This window comes from Saccostrea cucullata, unplaced genomic scaffold (genome assembly GCF_032062105.1).
Source record: "Saccostrea cucullata isolate Sc308-1 unplaced genomic scaffold, CSIRO_AGI_Scuc_v1 ctg941, whole genome shotgun sequence".
Lineage (NCBI taxonomy): Eukaryota > Metazoa > Mollusca > Bivalvia > Ostreida > Ostreidae > Saccostrea > Saccostrea cuccullata.
The window spans coordinates 722-24,109 of record NW_026941324.1 but is presented as its reverse complement, the minus strand read 5'-3'; the positions used below and the strand labels follow the sequence as shown (position 1 = coordinate 24,109).

Here is a 23,388-nt window from a genome sequence, read left to right as displayed (position 1 = left end):
TATGATATTTTCTATATGTTAACAAAACAAGGCACGAGCCTTGTTTACATTATGCGGAACTATAAGTTCTGCATCTTGTTTGTTAAGAAACAAATGATGTTCAATTTTTTGCAAATCAATAGATGATGCCTTAGGTAGAAATCGTAAACATTAAAATTGATTTTAAAAAATCAGCTGAAACTGTGTCCAGGCCCCTTTAAGATACGTCTTCTGGTGTAAAACGAAAACATCTTAAGAATATCCTAAAATGACTTCAATTTCTTATTACTTTTCTTATAGTAGCATGAAAAACTACCAAAGTGCTTAATTCCCAGATTCTACTAGGTCAGCAAATTTGAGTGGGGATAATAATACAGGTAGCATGCGACCGCATTCTCCTAACCCGCCCCACGTTTTCCCCAGTAAAAAATTATTGCCGCTATATTATATGTCTTTTTCGAAAGGGATTATATAAATTATCTTTGAAACGTTTTCAGCTTTTGCTTAATTAAATGCATAAGTGTTTTAATGTAGCAATTAATGAAATGCATTTTTATAGATTTGTTAAATTATTTTTCTCCATTTCTATTTATACATGCACATGCATACTTTTACACGGTACAATGTTTATAAATTGATTTAAGTACTAGTAATAATGAATAATTTACGAAAAATATTGTATTTGATTACGTAAAAATAATTTTTGGTTGTTTTCCTGACGCCAGCACTTCTTAAAATCGACTATGATGTGTCTCAGAACATCACTGATAATTGTAATTTATAAAAGTATTAACACAAAGAATATAAAGCCAACTTCTTTTTCAAAATGGAATTCAGAAATGCATTTTAAAAGGATTTCAAGAAATGGAGTTGAGAGATGTTTTAAATGAGTGTTTAAGGTACATGTGTCTTTAAATTCAGTTGTCCAATAATACCTGTAAATTACTACCTGAAAAAGATTAAAATAAATGAAAACTAGAGGTACTGCGATCAATGAGCTCACTAAATGATACCCCCGCCTACCATTTGAATTTAATGTCAGTGTCCATGTTTTGTTGTGAGAAAACCAAAACATGTGTTGTATCAAAAAAGTAAAGCAGGAGATGAACAAAGGCAATCATCGTCGAAAACCCACGGGTGATCTCGTCTTTACTTATCACCCTTGGGCAAACTAGCTGAAATATCGCCGTAAAATATGCTAATTTGTTGTTTTAGTGAACCAATCAGAAAGATGGAACTCTTCAATTTTGAAGAATACGTTTATTACTTTGCTATTTATGGTAAATATTTTTACTCTCGTTAAAACTTGCGAAGTTTGATTTAAAACAATGAAAGTCAATTCGTACAGGTCACTGGCATTAATTTCCGTCAGATATTATATAGGAGCACATCTTCCTTACTGCAAAATGCACTGGTGAGGGGATTTATCAGCTGTGTTAACTACGGAATGAGTTTTTCATGTTTTTGGCAATGCCGAACATGCATACGTAATGTGATTCGTTGTTTGGCATCGCGACTCTGTGAAGCGGCCAATCACATGACCCATGCATATTTAATTAGATACGGCGATTTTTCGGCGAGTTTGCGCACGGGTTATAAGTAAAGACGAGATCACCCGGGGGTTTACGATGAATGGCAATATGTAATAATAAAAGATTCTGTCAAAATTTCATCAAATTTCATTCAATGGTATGAGAGGAGTTGCGGATAAGAGATGGATACCCCAAAGCGTAACAGACGGACGGATGGGCGGGCTGAGAGACAGAAGGACGGACATCCCGATTAATATATACCCCCCTCCCTCACTTTTCAAGGTGGAGTTATAGTGATATTTCTCTCTTTGAATACATGTATGGTAGTTTTTGCCGATTTTTAAATCTTCTTAAGGTCAGACGACACGTTCCTCAAAAATATATTTTCTTAAGAATTTGTCATTGAGATAGAGGTACTTAATTAAGTTTTCTCACAAAAAATTAGGGTACCTTACCAGGCATTTGACCAAGATACGATAGGGTCATATTTCTTATATAACCCTTATGGGTAATCTTCTAAATGGCCTAAAACACAATTTTGGGTGTACTTAAATTTAAAAACAATGTAAAAACAATGTAGAAATCGGAAGAGAATGACAAATATGAATACTTTTTTTATATAATACCAAGAGATACAAAACATTTATTTGAGGAACGTGTCGTCTGACCTTAATCAGAGGTTCTATATGAAACTTTTATTAATCATGCTGTACGTTGCAAGACTATGGAACATGGACGCAGACGAAAACTAGAGGTACATTGCACTGTGAGCAATTAGCTCACTAAATGAAACCCCCGCCTCCCATAATGTCCATGTTTTCCTATATATTTTTTTCGATAACGTTTAAAGAGGAATAACTCGTCGTATCAACAAATATTATTCAGAAAGCGCCATGTATGTGACGTCATAGGTAGGAATATAATGGCGATGTCCATGTTTTGCTATGGGAAACCTAAAATGCGTCTCGAATAAAAAAGTAAAATAGGAGGTGCACAATGGCAATATGTAATAAATTTTACTCAGTAGTATAAGAGGAGTTGCGGATAAGAGATGGGTACCCCAAAGCGTAACAGACGGACGGAAGGACATAACGATTACTATATACCCTTCTTCTTTTCAAGCGGGGGTATTAAAATAACATTCAGTAAAACATTTTATAAGATTAATGTTATTTTATAAAAAGCATATATTTCTGGAAAAAAAGTTGGTCGCAAGACCATTTGTTGCCTTAGCAACAAGAAATGCATGTAACAGTACGACATTTAACTCTGGACACGACATAGTCCAGACTTTTTACTACCATTTCTAATTATGATATCCAAACTATTTTTATATCACTTTTATCCCATTTGAACAAATTTGTTGGAGAAAAAATCCCACAGGAGAAAATATCCCATCTGACATTTTTTCTCCCACGGGAGAATGGTGGGATAGTTGGTGGGACTGAAAATCCCACCATTCTACCATGGGATTCTGATTTTTAGGACTTCATATCTATAGAAGTGGAGATGTTTATGCGTTCAACATGAGACCCTGGGATACTGCAAAGAAATCCCACCAAGTGAAATAAAAATATTTTGGATATCATAATTAGAAATGGTAGTAAAATGTCTGGACTATGTCGTGTCCAGAGTTAAATGTCCTATTGTTAATTGTACACATGTAGTTTTTTAATATATATTTTTTTCTTTGACAGCCCAGTTTAAATGTACCGGCAACTGGTCATCTTTCAATGGAAATTGCTACCAGTTTAATGACAACAATTTATCTTGGCCTGATGCCAACCAAACTTGTCAAAATATAGGGACGTATCTAGTAACCATAAACTCAGCAAACGTCCAGTCTTATCTTGGAAGTAAGTTTTCTGTAATGGATATGTCGAGAACAGTTCTGTATGGAACAAAAATATCAGACAGTTTGAGGCCCTTTAAGATCGAAAACTGTCTGATATTTTGTCCATACATAATTGTATTAGACATCTATCGTACTTAAAACATTGCTCTCTAAATGACACCCTGATTTACCTGCGAGTCCGATACTTTAACAAAAGGCAAAAGTGCGAATGGCCAATAAAGCAATTCGTTCAAGAACTGCATGGTTGAATGAAAACTACTAAAGTCTCACAAGTTTATTGCAAATTTCTTGAATTTAGAGAGATCATGTTTAAATCTTTTAATTTTATACCTTTCTAAATATTTCAGAATAAATATTTCTTAGTTTTTTAATTTTTGCAATTCTATATGATCAGTAAATAATTTTATGTTTTTAAAAAAGATATATACATATAACTAAGATCAAACATGGATGTTTGCTAAATATTTGTGTTTAATTTTTTTTTGTTCATAACAGTACAATTTAGGATATAAGTACTGAGGCAGTCTGATATTACTTAGTACACTTAATGTTTTAAATACCAGTAATTGCAAACTAAAACATCAATAACATATTCATCTGTTTTTTAATGTCTGATTTTGCTCTTGCTTTGGCATAAAATACGCATTCTCCATCTTTTTAGCACAAACACAAGGAAATCCTAGTTATTGGATTGGACTTAATGACAGGACTCAGGAGGGTACCTGGCAATGGACGGATGGAACAGTAAAATCCTGATTAATATCAAAATGACATTAATTGTCAGAATTAACTAAATTAATCATTGAATTTTTTTTCATGGGAATATTCCAGTACACTGTACATGATTAAAATTCCAATGTTCTATTATTTTTGTACTGTAATGTTTGTGAATTAATTTTGTAGGTCGGCACATACTATAACTGGTATCCTGGGGAACCAAATAATTATGGTGGCGTAGAGGATTGTGTGGAATTATCACCTCAGGCTCCTTATCAGGGAAAATGGAACGATCACGATTGTTCATCTCTCTATGGTTTCATCTGCCAAAAACCCGCTGGTTACTTTTAATTCAGATTCTTCAACCTTGTGATAAAAAGATTTTTACAAGAAAAAAAACATTCTTTTTTTTATCTAAATAAAACATATTTCCACTTTATTAACTTTTTGCACATTTTAACCAGATTTGTACCCCCCCCCCCCACCCCATACATTGCTTCATTTTGTTTAATTTCTAATTGCACAGATTGTGTAAACGGACTGTATGGAGAAAACTGCAATCTTATCTGTGGACATTGCAATTGCGATCGTCACGAAGGGAATTGTATAGGCAGTTGTGACATGGGATGGAAAGGGGTTGAGTGCAACACTTGTATGTATTTACATGTTAGTGATATATAATTTACAACATGTTAACAGTATTCAAGTTCTAACATGGACCTCCAAAACATCGGGGTGGAATCATGTGCCTTGGAGAAGTGATTATCCCCTGCCGACCGTCACAAACGTCGTGTGCTCCTCGTCATGATCTTAAAATAGCCGAAAAGCCGTCGACAATCCAGAGTGTAAATAATGGCCCAACAATGAGTATGAAAGACAACAGTCAGCATTTAACTCGATGATAAATTTTATTTGCTGACAAGGTCATTGTATCGACCACAGAACTTACAAAATGATGACTTTAAACGAGAATGCTAACATTCTTGTTTCAACACATATGCAAAATTACATGGTGATATCACCTATTCGAATAGGCCATATCACCTATTGAAATTGAATACGCAATATCACTTAAAATATTCGAATTAGTGATATCACCTTGTCGAAAGGAATACGTGATATTACTTTTTGCCGTAAATAACAAAATTGCACCTCATAGTATTACGCCAAAAAAAGTTGACGCATCATATGAGGGGCCAAGAGGGTCCAAATGTCTTTAAATTCTATCATTCTTTAATGATCGTTATTTTGAAACACATTAGTGAAGAAAATATGTTTATTATCACAATATACGAAGGGTGATCAAAAAGTTCATGAACTAGGCCTATCTCTATATTTACAAAACCACAATTAAGATAAGAAAAAAATTGGTACACACATAGCCATACCCAAGTTCTGTAAATAGCATATGCAGGATAAAGTTTTGCTCCTTGTTTGTGACGTCACAATGTGAAAATGACGTTACTATGTAGGTAACTTGTGACGAAAAATGGTTTTCTCAGTTCTACTCGTTCAACAAACGACTGTATAATTTATTGTATATCTTAGACATCCCTTTGAAGTAGCATATAATAATTTACACATAGTTTATTAAGACAAATGACTTCCTATTAAAATTCAGTCAATGATTGGATTAGTCGTTTTAGTGAAGGAAGGCAGATGCTTGAAAATGTTACAATAAAATAAATGAGGTTTTAATTAAGCAATGTGCTATGAAAGACCTCCAGTTTACACTTTCAAAAATAGTTGAATATTTCAACGATAATATAATTAGTAACCTCCTAAGATATCGGTTTATTTTAGATTTTAAACATATTAGATATGATAAAAAGGAGACACCCATTCTCTATCTACCTTGAATAAACGTCTCTCCAGAGACAGAAGATTTGGGTTTTGATGGTCGCCATGCTTATTTTTGGAAAAGATATTCTTATCCATCCATTCTGATTCCCGAGAATTTACCATTCTGACAAATAAACTGTAAAAGTTATCTTACTCGGAAAGAAATATAAAACTCAGAAAAATCTTAAAGCTTTTGTGACAGAACGCTTCAGAGGAAGTCACGTGACCGCCTATTTCACGTGATTCGTGCATGAGCAGAACGATGCAGATGTGCATTAATATCGGAAAGGACTAATTTAAAATATAATCAACATCGAAACCAAATATTGTTTCTTCTATGGAAGTTAGTCAATTAGTTCAGGAACTTTTTGATCACCCAGCGTACAACTACAATTTATGACTTTTACGCCAAATGTTACATTTGTTACATAGAGGCCATAAGGAGCAGCACTTAGGAATATCTTAAGATACGTCATATGGTGTAAAACGAAAGCATCTTAGGAATATCCTAGGCTAAAATGACTTCAATTTCTTACTACTTTTCTTACAGTAGCAAGAAAAACTATCAAAGTGCTTAATTCCCAGATTCTACTCGGTCGCCGTCAGCGAATTCGAGTGGGGGTAATAATAAAGGTAACATGCGACGGCAGTCTCCTACCCCACCCAACGTTTTCCTCAATAAAAAAAAATTAATTGCTGCTATATTACTAGTATATGCCTATTTCGAAAGGGTTTAAATAAATTTTCTTTAAACGTTTTCACCTTTAAATTAATTAAATGTATAAGTGTTTTAATGCAACAATTAATAAATGCATTTTTATAGATTTGTTAAATTATTTTTATCCATTTCTATTAATACATGCACATGTGTACTTTTAGCAATGTTTATAAATTGATTTAGGTACTAATAATAATGATTCATTGTGTATTGTTTAACGTCTCTCTGGAGAATTTTTCACTCATATGGAGACGCAGTACTAGTAATAAAAAATGAATAATTTACGAAAAATATTGTATTTGATTACGGTAACAAATAATTGTTAGTTGTTTTCTGACGCCAGCGCTTATTAAAATCAACCATGATATGTCTTAGAACATTACTGAAAATTGTAACTTATAAAAGTATAATACAAAGACTTTAAAGCCAACTGCATTTTCAAAATTGAATTCAGAAATGCTTTTAAAAGGATTTCAAGAAATAGAGTAGAGAGATGTTTTAATGAGTGTTCAAGGTACATGAAACTTTAAATTCAGTTGTTCAATAATACATGTAAATTACTACCTGAAAAAGATTAAAATAAAAGAAAAAAATAGAGGTACTGTGAGTCATGAGCTCACTTAATGATACTCCCCACCTACCATATGAATTTAATGTCAGTGTCAATGTTTCGTTGTGAATGTGTGTTGTATCAAAATATGTGTTGTATCAAAAAAGTAAAACAGTACTTGAACAATGGCAATATGTAATAAAGATTCTGTGAAAATTTCATCAAATTTCCTTCAATGGTATGAGAAGAGTTGCGGATAAGAGATGGGTACCACAAAGCGTAACAGACGGGCAGGCGGACAGCTAGACAGACAGACGGTTGGACATCCAGATTAAATAAATATAACCTCCCACTTTTCAAGGGGGGTATAGTGATATTTCTCTCTTTGAAAACATGTATGATAGTTTTTGTCGATTTTTAAATCTTTTTAATCAGAGATTCTATTTGAAACTTATTAATCATGCTGTATGTTGCAAGACTTTGGTACATGGTACATGAACGCAGACGAAAAAAATCACATTCAGTAAAATAATGTTATAAGACGATGAAGCATATATTTCTGGAGAAAAGTTGGTCGCAAGACCATTTGTTGCCTTAGCAACAAGAAATGCATCTGCACATGTAGTTATTTTAATATATATATTTTTCTTTGACAGCAACCCAGTTTAAATGTACCGACAACTGGTCACCTTTCAATGGAATTTGCTACCAGTTTAATGATACTAAGTTATCATGGCCTGATGCCAACCAAACTTGTCGGAATACAGGGGCGGATCTAGTAACCATAAACTCAGCAACCGTCCAGTCTTATATTTTCAGTAAGTTTTCTATAATTTTGACAGTTTGAGGCCATTTTAGACCGAAAACTGTCTGATATTTTGTCCATAAAGAATTGTATTAGACATCTATCGTACTTACAACATTGCCCACTAAACGACATTCTGATGTACTTGCGAGTCCGTTATTTTAAGGACGCCCTAAACACTGCACACGCAAGAGCTCTATTTATTTGGTAGTTTTATGCAATTAGAGTGATTTGCCCCTAGATGTAATATTAAAGAAATTGTACTTACTGTCAATTTCATGATTTATAATAGATTAAAATATTTTTAACATTATATTAGACAAAGAGTAAGAATTTTAATGTATTTTCATTAATTTTCCCAATGTAAGTAAGCAACAGTGGTTTCTGCTCACAAATAGTCCATTGTCTTTGAAAATTTTCCCTGCGCAAATAAGGCACGTACATGTACCCTTTGTTCTAAATGAATGAAAAAGTCTCAATATGCTTATCTTTATATGTTATATTTTTCCCGGAGTCTAAAAACAGTTTCTGTTAGTGTTTAGAGCTTCCTTAAAAAAATCAAAAGTGCGAATGACCAATAAAGCAATATTTTCAAAAACCATATTATTGAAGAAAACTACTAAAGTCTCTCAAGTTTATTGTAAATTCAGAGAGATCATGTTTGAATCTTTTATATTATATCTTTCTATATATTTCAGAATAGATTTTTTTTTATCAGTAACAGTCCAATTTTGAAGGATATAAGAGGACTTTTATGAGGAGCGATGACTTTTACAATTGATGGTTTACTTTTACACTAGGACAATGTACGGAAGCCCTTTTACGATATAAATATTTAACATTTAATGAAACGAATATTTTAAAATTTCAATGCACATCTAAGTTGTCCTTGAAGAAAATGAAAACCACTCAACCTTCAGCTCCCGGCCTTCACATCTAAGTGCCCCTACCACCATACCTATGTCCATTAGAAAGATTTTCTTATGTATTATCAATTCTGTTCCTCCATACATGATACAAGTTTAAATGTCCAAGTAAACTGTCAGCTATGGACTTTAACGAGAAGCACTTTTACAGTTGACGTTTACTTGGACATTTAAACTTATATTATGTACGGAAGTACAGAATTGATAATGCATAAGAAAACCTTTCTTGTGGTCAAAGGTATGGTGTTCAGGACACTAACATGCGAAGACCGGGAGTTGAGGGTAGGGTCATTGTCGTTTTCTTCAAGGACAACTTATATGTGCATTAAAATAACCCGTTATTTCCGTTTAATTAAATGTTGAACTAAATATTTATATCGTAAAGGAGCTACCATACATAGCCCGATTGTAAAAGTAAGCGTTATCTGTAAAAGTCAGCATTCCCCGTAAAAGTCCTATAGAAGTCAGTGCTTCTCGTAAAAGTCCAGTACTGAGGCAGTCTGATATTACACTTATGTTTTAAATACCAGTAATAGCAAACTAAAACATTAATAACATATGCTGTTTTTTTAATGTCTGATTTTGCTCTTGCTTTGGCATAAAATACGCATTTTCCGTCTTTTTAGTACAGTCACAAGGAAAACAATATTGGCTTGGACTAAATGACAGGACTCAGGAGGGTACATGGCAATGGACGGATGGAACAGTAAAATCCTGATTAATATCAAAATGACATTAATTGTCAGAATAAACTAAATTAATCATTGATTTTTTTTCATGGCAATATTCCAGTACACTGTACATGAATATAATTCCAATGTTCTATTATTTTTGTACTGTAATGTTTGTGTACCAATTTTGTAGGTCGGCACATACTATAACTGGTATGCTGGGGAACCAAATAATTATGGTGGAAAAGAGGATTGTGTGGAAATAAATTTTATGAACGATCAGGGAAAATGGAACGATCGCGAATGTTCAATTCTCGAGGGTTTCATCTGCCAAAAACCAGCTGGTTATTTTTTTTTTATTCAGATTCTTCAACCTCATGCTAAAAAGATTTTTACAAGAAAAACATTTTTTTTTTTGAACTAGAACATATTTTCACTTTATTAACTTTTTTCACATTTTAACCAGATTTGAGCCCCCCCCCCTACATTGCTTCATTTTGTTTAATTTCTAATTGCACAGATTGTTTAAACGGACTGTATGGAGAAAACTGCACTCTTATCTGTGGACATTGCAATTGCGATCGTCATGAAGGGAATTGTACAGGCAGTTGTGACACGGGATGGAAAGGGGTAGAGTGCAACACCTGTATGTATTTACATGTTAGATGTATATAATTTACAACATGTTACTTAGGTGTATGGAATATTTAGAGATAACAACGGTATACAAGTTCTAACAAGGACTTCTAAAACATTGAGGTGGAATCAGGTGCCATTGAGAAGTGATTATCCCCTGCCGACCATCACAACCGTCATGTACTCCTTGTCGTGATCTTGAAATAGCCGAAACATCCGTCCACAATCCAGAGTGTAAACTAGAGGTACTGTGAGCAATGATCTCACTTAATAATACCCCCTGCCACCCATATGAATATAATGGCAGTATCCATGCTTTGCTCTGGAAAATCCAATTTATATGTCAGATCAAAAAGTAAAATAGGAGATTACAATGGCAATATGTAATAAAGATTATGTGAAAGTTTCATTAAATTTCCTTCAGTCGTATGAGAGGAGTTGCGGATAAGAGATGGGTACCTCAAAGCGTAACAGACGGACGAACGGACATACCGATTACTATATACCCTCCCCCTTTTCAAGCGGGGGTATAATAATAGCCCAAACAATGAGTATGAAAAAGAAAAGTCAGAATTTAACCCGATGATAAATTTTATTTGCTGACAAGGTCATTGTATTGACCATAGAACTTACGAAATGATGACTGCTAAAAATCTTGTTTCATCAGCTTGTTTGTCAATAATTCACATCGATTTAGAAATTGTATATGTATAGAGCATGCTCTTGAGTATCGAATCAAATGAGGGATATAAACCCTGTATGCAGTAATGAAAGAAAAGAAAGTTGACGATTGAAAAGTTAAATTCATCACATTTATTATACAGCTTGGTTTAAAGCTCTACTGGAGGAGCTTATGCGATAGTAATGCATTCGGCGTCCGTTCGTCTGTCTCTCTGTCTGTCTCTGTAAACAATATTTCAAAATGCTACTCCTCCTACAGTTTTGGTCTGATTTCATTATAACTTGGCACACAAGTAGACCACACTAAGATACATAATTCTATTTATAGATTTTGATTTCGATGAATGATGTTGCCATGGTTACTATAATTGAAAATACTCCAAAAGTTTATAAATAGCTACTCCTACAGCTGTAGCTTTATTGCAGTATCTTGCCACAAAAAGAGCTCAATCAAGCATCACAATTCTATTTATTGCTGTTGTAAAGTTTCAAGTCCCAACTGCTACTTTTTTTGCATTTGTTATAAGTACAATACAGTAGAGCTTCAGTCTCGACAGAGACTTCTGGTTAGATTGCCATTCACTTCTTTTTCAAGTAAAATATCAAAATATGAAACCGATGTGTCAGACTGTATGGTATCATTGTTTATTGACAATATGTCGTCGATATTATTTAATACCAATGTCATATTTAAATGTCGAGTTGAAGGCCACGGCAAGTATTTTCCTTTTTGAATTATAACGTACAAGATTTTGGATAAATTCTGCTTTGTTTGAATACCAAACTGTCTGCTAATAATGGGGCGCAACTTATACTCATAGGAATTCCAATAGATTGTTGAAAGACCTGATCTCCAAAAGCAAAAAAGAAAATGTCAACCAGAAACTCAACCATCTTTTAAATGTCAACTTTAGAATACTTGTGTGTACAATCAGAATGTTTTAAACAAAATAATTTTGCAAATGAGCAATGACAAGGAGAGTAAATTTAGGAGTTCCTTTTTATTGAAAAAGCAGTGCCAATGATATAAAAAAGCCTGGATTTCAATTTATTATGGGGAATGGTTGTGTATAAAGTGGAAAAGTCGTTAAGTTTTTAAGCTGTCGATTTTGATTCTGATTTCAAAATTTTCAAAAATTCCTAGGAATTTTGAAGTCTTCACATCTAATTTACGCCACTTCTCGAATATATTTTTGCACAGTACTCTTGAAGCTCTCCTTCACTAATGTTAATATCTTAGTTTGGAGTAAAAAAGGATCTTGGAACCCGCTATGTATTTTAAAGTTTGCATGAAATATTGGAATCCAGTATAGATATGGTAATTCAAATTCATTCTTAGTTGTTTGGAATATTAAAAGTATTTAAAACTGGCATATGATATTGAAGAATTTCTTCAATAGAAATGTTAAATATGCGGAATACTGTTCTTTATTTAAAATTATATGACTGTTTTCGGCCCTAGCGGGCCTAAAATAGTGCATTCTTGTATATGTTACTTAAAACATTGCCATTTATTTGTCCAAACAGTTACCTGGAGAAATCCTATAATTACACAATAGGATTCAGGCATCAATTGTTTTCTACCTGAAGCTACATATTGTATCTTATTACATGTATTAGTAAACAAAAGAAAAGAGAAAGTATTTTTTCTTTAGACAGTACAAATAGTGAGCGAACTCCTTTGTTTCATTCATTCATTAAATGGCATTCGTTTTTCTTACTTATAGAAGGAGTAATGGACAATGGTATTTTTTTTATGAATATGATTCAGAATTTTTTTTAATTCAGTGCGCTTGAGATTGATAGAGACACATTTCGGATGATAACAACACTATTGAAAGTAAAAATGCGGGGTTTTATCCAAAACCTTTATGTGGATGAAAGTCTCGGGTTATGATAGTGTGGCCATGGACGAGCGAACTTCGTAAAATGAGAGATTTGCAGTTTTGTTTTCATGAATGGATTTTAATTCGATTATTTACAGTGCTTTAGCAAAAACACACACACACACAAAAAAAAAAAGCCAAAAAACAAAACAATGGAAAGTGTTTCTTTGCGTTCTTTTTCCCCGAATTTGTTTTTTTCATAGCTTTTTTTGTTTCTAGATATATTAAACCTTCACAGGTTGTTGTTTAAATAATGCCCGATTTTGTTATAACTACTGTCCGTTGATATATTATCCATGTTATTGGACTGGTAAATTTTATTATTGGACGACTAAAATTAAATTTATAGACTGCAAGAGCAAAGGCATGATGTCTTAGCAATGTTTTAAAACATGTTAAATGTATATTGGATCTCCCTTGATTTGTAGTTGATGATTTTTTTTATCCAACGAGTTGTGTGTTTTATCTAAAAACACACATCGAGTTAAATAAAAGTCATATCCAACTAAAAATAATTGGAGATTCTTTTTATCCGATGTTTTTGAAATACTTCACAAGCAATGTTTTACCCTGTTTTTATAAGAACTCCACTTTAACGCAAAAACCATCGTGACATCACAACTGCACTTAACTGTGTGATATAAAAAAATATCCAATGAACCATGTCCTCGAGAGAAATGGGTAAACATGGGATAAATGTAATAATATACAACACATAAGGCTTATATTATATACAATATATTAGGTGGATGGAATATACGGAATGTTAGGTTATGAAATATGTAAGTAATAACTAAATATATTCCTTCAGCCTGTGACAGCGGCGAATATGGGAGAGATTGCTTAGAGAGATGTAGTGGAAACTGTTTGAATGGTGAAACGTGCGATCGTTTTAATGGAAACTGTAGTTCTTGTTCTGCAGGATGGAAAGGTTCAATGTGTAATATTTGTAAGTATTAACATGTTTGTTACCTTACATATTTCCAAATATTAAGTATCATATGAAAATTGTTTAAATAAAAACCTTGCGAATATTTTCTTTGTTATTATACCAGGCCAATTTGATAAGACTGGATGAAATTTTTGTTTCGTTAAAAGCAGGTTCACATTACATATGATCTATTGAAACATTCGATTGAGTTTACACTCAATATTTTAGGCCAAACGCTCGATCCTTGGCTTAGGGTAAAGTACGCATTTATTGCAATATTAAGAACATACATGTTTACTTTTGTCATATTAGTAAAAGCCTTTTAATCATAATTACATGACTAAAAAATACCAAAAAAACGCTTAGATCTCCTTTTTTTTGAGGGGGGGTATAAGCCCTTCAAGAAGCGGTATATGGTGCATGTTTTAAACGAAATGAAAGACACAAGAAAGTCAGACGCTTTAATTATGTAGAAGCTGCACGTTTTAGGGTCTGTGATGAGAATTATTTGGAAAGTTAATGAATTGTTCTTTTTTTTGTATCAACAAAGATGACTCTTCATGTAGATTTGGATGTGGTTCGGCATGATGTTTTCACCAGTGGAAATACATGTTATTGTTTACATCATATAATGTTGCCAGCAAATGTATCTTCTCACAAAGGATAACTTTGAAATAAAAAAAATAATACAATGATAAAAGAATTACTTCATTCATGTTTAAAATCCCTAAAAGGGAAGCTTTAAAACATTAAAGGTCAAGTATAATATTTTTGTGAAAATTCATAATTATTCATTATTGTCAGTCTCTGGAGCAATATGAATGACATTCTGAGGTCTATTTAAATTTTTGTCACCAATTTCCATCACTAATAGTCGTTTAGACTTACCTGTATGACAAGTGGATCATTCATTGTAAATCTCTTATCTCCCTTGTTGCGTGACGTCATCAGAGACAGCGTGAAATAGGAAGTGCATGCTGTATTGTCGTGTTTTGAACATTATTGTTTGCGAGATGTTGCCATGTGGGCTTTTAACTGTACCAATAAATCGGAACAAGACATGAGTATATATTTAAATTCTTACGCACCTGAACTTGAGGGAAATATGGACATTCAATTTAAAAAAGAGATGGTTATGAGCCCAATAAACACGAAACACTATAAATATTTGTAAGCGACATTTTACATATATACCAGTTTAGGCTACAACAGGGGCGGATCCAGCAATTTTTCAAAGGGGGGGGGGGGGGTTCCAGGGTTGTGTCCCTCTAACCCCCCCCTTTACACACTCTCAAGCAAAGATTTACACACACGTATTGAAAGAGATCTTATGTTGTGATAAATAATATCTTTGTTTACATCCCTTTTTTCTTTGAAAAGGTACCCCAAGTCAGAATTAAAAAAATCATTTTAAATACTAATGAAGCCTTATAAAATTGAATGGGTCTGCTGCATTTCCGACAAAAAAATCTTTTGGAATTTAAAAAAAAAACTATTTTGGGGTAAGATGCGGATGGGGTTTAAAACAAAGATTTTTATATTAGTTCATTCAAAACATATGCTAAGAAAGGGTACATATATATAGCCAACACAGCCAAAGATCACGGGAATATCATATCAAATTAAACCTCGCATGTTACATACCATATATAAGATATACATGTATAAAAATAAGTAGAATATTCTCTACCATTCGCTCATAAAAAGGTATAATAATGAAGGTGAATGGAGGAAACTAAATATGTGGGAATCCAGCTATTCAATACATAAGTTAGATGTACAAATATTTTTTCTCAGATAACGTTTTATCTCTTTCTCTCTCTCTCTCCACTTGGAAAAAAATAAAGGGGGGGTTCCAACCCCCGGAACCCCCCTCTGGATCCGCCAATGGGCTACAATTAATTATAAGATTATCTCACGAATTTCTTGTTTTTTTTTTCTAAATTGCATTTTTCAATTTGTCAGTTTAGGCATTTATAGCCGCAATACTGTTTTGAGGGAAAGTTTTTTTTTAATTCTTGTTACAGTACTCAACAAGATCACAAGTACCTGACGATTGGTTCTTGTACTTTGCCCCTTCCCCCTACTGAAAATAAAACTAAGCAAAATATACATGAATTCCTTGTCTGTTCGATATTTTATATTTTCCACTTTTGTCAAGTTTTAGAGATTGGCCCTTTACATTAGAGCATGCACTCGGTATATAAACATGACTGAACATTACGCGGCGCCAAGTCAATAGTACATTTTCGGCGTGAACCTCGAATAGGCTGTCCAGAGTAAAAAAAAAAAATAAAGCAATTTTCATATACTGTGGAGGAACAATCCCTAAAATTCGATTGATAAAAAAACGGAAGGTGTGGTATAATAGACAAGGAATTGACTATCTGCCAAGTTATCGTGTCTAAAAAAAATCTCATTTGGGATGGGGTATGTCCCGGAAATTCCCCCTCTAAATCGGCGCATGATATCTGTCTCAGAATTTACTTACTCAATAATGCGTTCATTTACTTCCAGTTGTCCCTTTTTCTAGAAAATCTTTATATTAAAATTGTTTCCATTACATATTTATTCAAACATTAAAACCCCAGTGTTCATGCACGCAAGTGATTGTTCCTCAATTTTCTGCAATGACCCTTGTCATTTGTGTTATTTTAATTTCCACTTTCACCCGTACCGGCTTCGGACGAAACGGAATCAGTCGAAGAAGAATAATCAATTTGCGTGCTTTCTTAACTCAAATATACAAAGCCTATTCTTAACAGACAGATTTATGCATTACTCTGATATATCAACATTTCTGTTCCTCAAAATTTGCCATAATTTAGATAATCAAGAGCACTTTTTACTATACTTATGTAACTAGATTTTGTCGAGTGTCTCTAATGACGTCACAAAAAGGGGAAGTAACTCTATTGATGAACGTTATTTTTAGCGATATTTGAACAGGAAATTAAGAAAACAACGAGGTTTAAAATTAAACGAATATTGTAATTCCTTCTTTTTAACCATTGTTTACAGCATATATTACATACACGTATATCTATTTCCTTGATATTTGACCTTTAATATTGATCCGACAAGAAAAACTACCAACAAGGACTTTTTTAAATGTATTAGAATTTTTGAAAAGTAGAACCTTCTGCCTAGATAAGAGAAGAGAGTATTAAGTTTGCAAAATAAAGAGCATACTCGTTTTATGACTCAGCAAAGTTAATTATATCTGATAGAAGTAAAAGATTAACAGAAACTTGTGTAACTATGTATTCCTTTAAAGCAATTGGAGCTGCATGTTTGACATCGGAAAAAAAGTTGCAAATTTGTAATTAACTATTTCAATGACAGAAAGATAGAACATTTATAAAGTTCTGTTGTTCATATTTGCTATGAAAGAACTTTTTGTATACTTTTTTTGAAGAAAAATTGAATTATTGTCATCCTGTACAATAATGATTTCTTATATAATACTCTATATTCGGTTGTACTGAAATATTTCTTCTGAAACATTTTTAAACTTTATTTTGGTTTTATTTATCATAAGGGTTTAGATTACATACTGATTAATCTAAATAACACATTTTACCAGCGAAATAAAAATTTCAAAAATGCAGCTCATATTGCTTTAAAGCACAAAAGAGAAATAAAGAAAATAAGGGTACTGCAAAGTGAAGCACTCCATCGCAAACAGTAGGTCTATAAATCAAGACAGCGTTCGACCTCGATCCCTTTGCAAGTAACGTCACTTCCCTTTCGCACAAGAACAATACACATACACATCCCTCACACATAGAAACATAAGTGCGTTACTATAATATCATAACGTCCAACTCTGTTGCAATAGGGTTATGATGGAGAAAATTTTTGATGAGAAGTATAACTTTATATCAACATGTTATTTTAGCTTGTGACAGTGGAGAATATGGGAAAGATTGCTTAGAGAGATGTAGTGGAAACTGTTTGAATGGTGAATGTGATCGTTTCTATGGAAACTGTAGTAATTGTCCTACAGGATGGAAAGGTCCAATGTGCAATATTTGTAAGTATGGACAAATGATTTCAAATTACGCGCAACTCTGCTTTGACAAAAGAAATTGCAACAGCCTGAAGGCGTTTCTTCCGTCAATAATTTAGAATAATTAACTCTTTTCTGTGCACCAAAGAATTTGTAGAGCAGGACAATTTATTTCTTTTCGTTTTTACTTCGGTATTCTCCGTGAAACTTCGTATCTAAAGAATCTGGGTTTTATTCATGCACCGCGATTTAGGGCTCACTATAAATACTTTTACCGGGGAATGTTCGATTACTGTATAGCAGGTTAAAATCGCGGTTTTATTTATCATAAGGGATTTGTTCAATTATAGCAAATCGCGGTCGTTTGAATTCGCGGAAAGGAAAAATTAAATTTTTTAAAAGTACTTGCAAGCCTTTTTCTTTAAAGTATATAATGAGAAATGATATTTCCCGTGTCTGTGTTACAAAATTTGTACATGTATATCCCGTATATCAGATAGGAAAGTAAAGTCTACATATTTGGTCGATTTTAAGCCCGATTGAATAACAACGAAACACTGGACTGATCCCGATTTGAAGTCAAAACAATGTTACAGCATTAAGATTTTTATTTATTTCCAGGTCCAAATCAGAAAAAAAAAATGTATCGTAGTCAAAATGTTGAACTTTTAATCATATAATTGAAATTAATTAATTGTTTTTACTCTGTTTACCAGTAATTGCCTTGATTAAAGAGATGTAAGTGACAACTGTTTTAAACAAGTATGTTTTGATAAATAATTACATCAAACGTCTACTAGATGGCAAAATTAATCGTTGGCTATAGAAATTAATTTAACAATTAACAAACTTTAAAATAACGTCAACTATGTGTTTGTAATTGATCCATACACCCGCAAAATTATAAAGACAGTCTACATCTCGGATAAATTACTGCCTTTGTGTGTACGGAAAGACAATTTGAAATAGATTTGAAGAATCTAATTACAGATAATAACAAAATTTCAATTTATCCTTATAAATCTTTAAAGAATTATTCACTGTATGTTGAATTCGCGGAATTTCTTCTCCCGCGAATATAGCGAATATTAACTCCGCGAGTTAATTTCCTGCTGTACAGTAATGCGACGTTCGTTACAAAGAATCGCAGGTTGTTTTGTGTCTTTGGTTTTCCCTGCCCTCCCTGCCCTTGCATTGTTTATCATGTAAAATTTATGAGTTTGATTTGTATGTTTTTAATAAAAAAGCGATTTGTAACGAACGCAACAATCCTACAGTATATTCTTTTTCTTTGTTTTCCAATAAATTAGCCAAGAAAATATTTCTTTGCGGAGGAGTGAAACGAGGGAGAAAATAAATTCTTAATATCTTGACCAAGGTATCTTGCAAAAAGGCCAATGTGTTTAATATCGATGTTAAATTTATTCGTTTTTTCGACTGCATCAAAAGGAATTTTTAAAACGGGAGGATTTCTCTCAGGCTTGTACTAAAACGATTTTTTCTTCTCTTTAGTCGATAAAACAGTTCAGTTTTACATGCATGAATTTTAGCGGATGCATGTAAGTTATATCTAAATATTTCTTCAGCTTGTGACAGCGGCGAATATGGGAGAGATTGCTTAGAAGAGTGTAGTGGAAACTGTTTGAATGGTGAAACGTGTGATCGTTTTAATGGAAACTGTAGTTCTTGTTCTGCAGGATGGAAAGGTCCAGTGTGTAATATTTGTGAGTATGGACAAATGATTTCAAATTACGTGCAACTCTGCTTTGACAAAAGAAATTGCGACAGACTGAAGGGGTTTCTTCAGTCAAAAATTTTGAATAATAAACTCTTTCTTTGAAATCCTATTCTTGTACACAAAAGAATTTGTAGAGCAGGACAATTCTTAATATCTTGACCAAGACATCTTGCAAAAAGGCCAATATGTTAAATACTGATGTTAAATGTTATTCATTTCTCGACTGCTTCAAAAGGAATCTTTAAAAAGGGGGGATTTCTCTCAGGCTTGACGTACTAACACGAATTTTTCTTCTCTTTAATCGATAATACAACTCAAGTTTTACATGAATTGTAGCGGATGCATGTAAGTTATATCTAAATATTTCTTCAGCCTGTGACAGCGGCGAATATTGGAGAGATTGCTTAGAGAAGTGTAGTGGAAACTGTTTGAATGGTGAAACGTGTGATCGTTTTAATGGAAACTGTAGTTCTTGTTCTGCAGGATGGAAAGGTCCAATGTGTAATATTTGTAAGTATGGACAAATGCTTTTAAATCACGCGCAACTCTGCTTTGACGAAAGAAATTGCGACAGCGCTCCAGAAGGGGTTTCTTCAGTCAGAAGTTTGGAATATTAAACTCTTTCTTTGAAATCCTATTCCTGTGCACAAAAGAATTTGAAGAGCAGGACAATTCTTAATATCTTGACCAAGATATCTTGCAAAAAGTCCAATGTGTTAAATACCGATGTTAAGGGTCATCGATACTCTGATAAGAGAGATAACTTTTAATGACATAAATGTATATCATTCCTTTATAGATTTGCCAAGTTGAAGTGTCTTTTTTGTCGAATTTTGCCCCACAAGCTATGCTATAATTGTTTGTATTTTACTTATAAATTACATTTCTTTTGGAAATTCATTAAGGTTTGAGCAAAATTTTATATGAGTGAGCAGAGGGTTTATGAACCTTAAATGCTATTCATTTCTCGACTGCATCGAAAGGAATCTTTAAAAAGGGGGGCTTTTTCTCAGGCTTGTACTAAAACGAATTTTTCTTCTCTTTAATCGATAATACAACTCAGTTTTACATGAATTGTAGCGGATGCATGTAAGTTATATCTAAATATTTCTCCAGCCTGTGACAGCGGCGAATATGGGAGAGATTGCTTAGAGAAGTGTAGTGGAAACTGTTTGAATGGTGAAACGTGTGATCGTTTTAATGGAAACTGTAGTTCTTGTTCTGCTGGATGGAAAGGTCCAATGTGTAATATTTGTGAGTATGGACAAATGATTTCAAATTACGTGCAACTCTGCTTTGAAAAAAGAAATTGCGACAGTCTGAAGGGGTTTCTTCAGTCAAAAATTTGGAATAATAAACTCTTTCTTTGAAATCCTATTCCTATGCACAAAAGAATTTGAAGAGCAGGACAATCCTTAATATCTTGACCAAGATATCTTGCAAAAAGGCCAATGTGTTAAATACCGATGTTAAATGCTATTCATTTCTCGACTGCATCAAAAGGAATCTTTAAAAAGGGGGGATTTCTCTCAGGCTTGACGTACTAACACGAATTTTTCTTCTCTTTAATCGATAATACAATTCAGTTTTACATGAATTGTAGCGGATGCATGTAAGTTATATCTAAATATTTCTTCAGCTTGTGACAGCGGTGAATATGGGAGAGATTGCTTAGAGAAGTGTAGTGGAAACTGTTTGAATGGTGAAACGTGTGATCATTTTAATGGAAACTGTAGTTCTTGTTCTGCAGGATGGAAAGGTTCAATGTGTAATATTTGTAAGTATAAACATGCTTGTAACCTTACATACTTCCTTACATTTATTTAAAAGTATCTTATAAAAGAATTAAAAATTAAAAAAAAGAATTCTACCAGGCAAGTCGGAAAGGACCTAAAAATATATATTTTTAAATTAGCCGCAATGTGAAACAAAAACAAGATGTGTTTGTGAGACACTGATGCCCCCGTATGCCAACATAGGAAAGATTAAACTTTTCTTATATGCAAATTTAATTAATTGGTACCAAAAGTAGGGTATTCTCACTGGAAAACAATCGTGAAATTTGAAAGTCGGCCAATGAAAGGTCTTGCCACATAGAATACTTTTGTAGAGTATGGAAGCCGTGGCTCTAACTGTTCAGAAGTTATGGCCAGGTTTATTTTTTTAAAGTAGGTCAAACTAAAAGGTCAAGGTCAAAGTCCAAATTTGAAATGGGTTATTCTGAGGGCTTTATTTGGTACCAAAAGAATGTCTTTGTGCTGAAGATTCCTATTTAGTGATACTCCAATAATATTTCAATAACATAAATATCAATCTGATAACAAGACTTGAAATAGTAACTTCTCTCATGTATTTTATTGAAACTTGTTGAAAAATGGAATCTTCTGTCTTAATATCAAGAAAGAATACTAAGTCTACAAAGTAAGCAATGTGTCTCTATCTTACTGAACAAAGTTAGGAATACCTCGGATAGGAACTAAAGTTAACATCATCAAATCATTAAATTACTTTAAACAATGAATAAATAAAAGGAATAATGGCGGAAAATCTTGATGTTTAAATACAATCTAATTAAAATTAGATGTTAGATACTCTCGCATACTTGCTACACGTAGGTGTAAATGCAAACAATAACTTTATATATCATTTTTGAAGAAGTTTTCCCATTATATCAGAAATTTAATATTTTTATCCAAATGCCCTGAAAAACTGCTGAATCACGCCGGATACAGTTATGTTCCACCGGAAACAGTTATGTTGCCCTCCCGAACACAGTTATGTTCCTTCGCGTGCAATCATTCTGCATATCAATTACGTCGGGTTCGAAATTCACAGAGGCAATTGCTTAGCAAACGTAGACAGTTCCGCGAAAGTTAAAAAGTCGAGACAACGTCTGCGATTTGTTTATTTGAATTCAGAGGAATAAGATAATTTAATTGAGGAGAAAATTCTTTAAATACAACAAAGGTTATCAACACAAGTGTCAGCATACTGAACACATTTTGCCGTGAAACAGGACGGGATATTTTGGAATTATACTCAACGTACATATGTGTACATAGTGTTCAATAAATATGTTTGATGATCGATTTGGGTTCAATGCTTAAAAATATTACATACCATATATTACATGGCTTAATTCTCTGGCCGAAATACCAGAATATTTGCTCCTCGGTGCCAGGAAAGCCCTGGAGTGTTATGTCGCCCTCTGCCTGCGGCATCGGGCGACATAACACTCCAGGGCTTTCCTGGCACCGAGGGGCAAATATTCTGGTATGCTGCCCTCGAAGCCATGTAATATATGTATAATGCCTGCTCGTTGTTTTAGCTTGTGACAGTGGAGAATATGGGAGAAATTGCTTAGAGAGATGTAGTGGAAACTGTTTGAATGGTGAAGCATGTGATCGTTTCTATGGAAACTGTAGTAATTGTCCTACAGGATGGAAAGGTCCAATGTGTAATATTTGTAAGTATGGACAAATGATTTTAAATTACGCGCAACTCTGCTTTGACAATAGGAATTGCAACAGCCTGAAGGTTTTTCTTCTGTTAAAAAATTGGAATTATAAACATATAAAAATATATCTTGCAAAGAGGTAATTGTGTTAAATAACGATGTCATATATTGCATAAAAAGAAACCTTTAAAAATTAGGACAATTTCTTTCAGTTTTGTAATGACACGAATATTGTTTTACTTTTAAATGGGTCATCTTGGAGGCTATTTTTGGGTTAAAACCTTCAAATGAACCAAAATAATGACGCCATAGTAACAGATGGTCTTTCTTTATTCAATATTCTTTCTTGATTCATCACCTTTATACATTACACTGTCCAATTCATATTTAAGCCGTCATCCTCGTGGCGCATTGATAGAGCTTCTACTCCAGAGTTGCATAGTAAGGACTTT

At 33.3% G+C, this 23,388-nt stretch overlaps 1 protein-coding gene across 1 annotated transcript in view; it reads left to right on the top strand.

Annotated features, from left to right (window-relative positions):
- Positions 1-22,945, top strand: part of LOC134257631 (protein draper-like) — a gene marked incomplete at its 3' end in the record, with an annotated part of 59,499 nt that extends 36,554 nt beyond the window's left edge. The window contains exons 3-17 of the mRNA XM_062740223.1: positions 3,209-3,367; positions 4,028-4,110; positions 4,270-4,423; positions 4,610-4,735; positions 7,850-8,011; positions 9,551-9,630; positions 9,789-9,939; positions 10,116-10,241; positions 13,610-13,747; positions 17,631-17,765; positions 19,328-19,465; positions 19,852-19,989; positions 20,596-20,733; positions 21,119-21,256; positions 22,808-22,945. Of these exons, the coding sequence (XP_062596207.1) occupies positions 3,209-3,367; positions 4,028-4,110; positions 4,270-4,423; positions 4,610-4,735; positions 7,850-8,011; positions 9,551-9,630; positions 9,789-9,939; positions 10,116-10,241; positions 13,610-13,747; positions 17,631-17,765; positions 19,328-19,465; positions 19,852-19,989; positions 20,596-20,733; positions 21,119-21,256; positions 22,808-22,945 (2,004 nt within the window). The remainder of the gene's footprint in view (positions 1-3,208; positions 3,368-4,027; positions 4,111-4,269; positions 4,424-4,609; positions 4,736-7,849; positions 8,012-9,550; positions 9,631-9,788; positions 9,940-10,115; positions 10,242-13,609; positions 13,748-17,630; positions 17,766-19,327; positions 19,466-19,851; positions 19,990-20,595; positions 20,734-21,118; positions 21,257-22,807) is intronic.
- Positions 22,946-23,388: the final 443 nt, after the last annotated feature.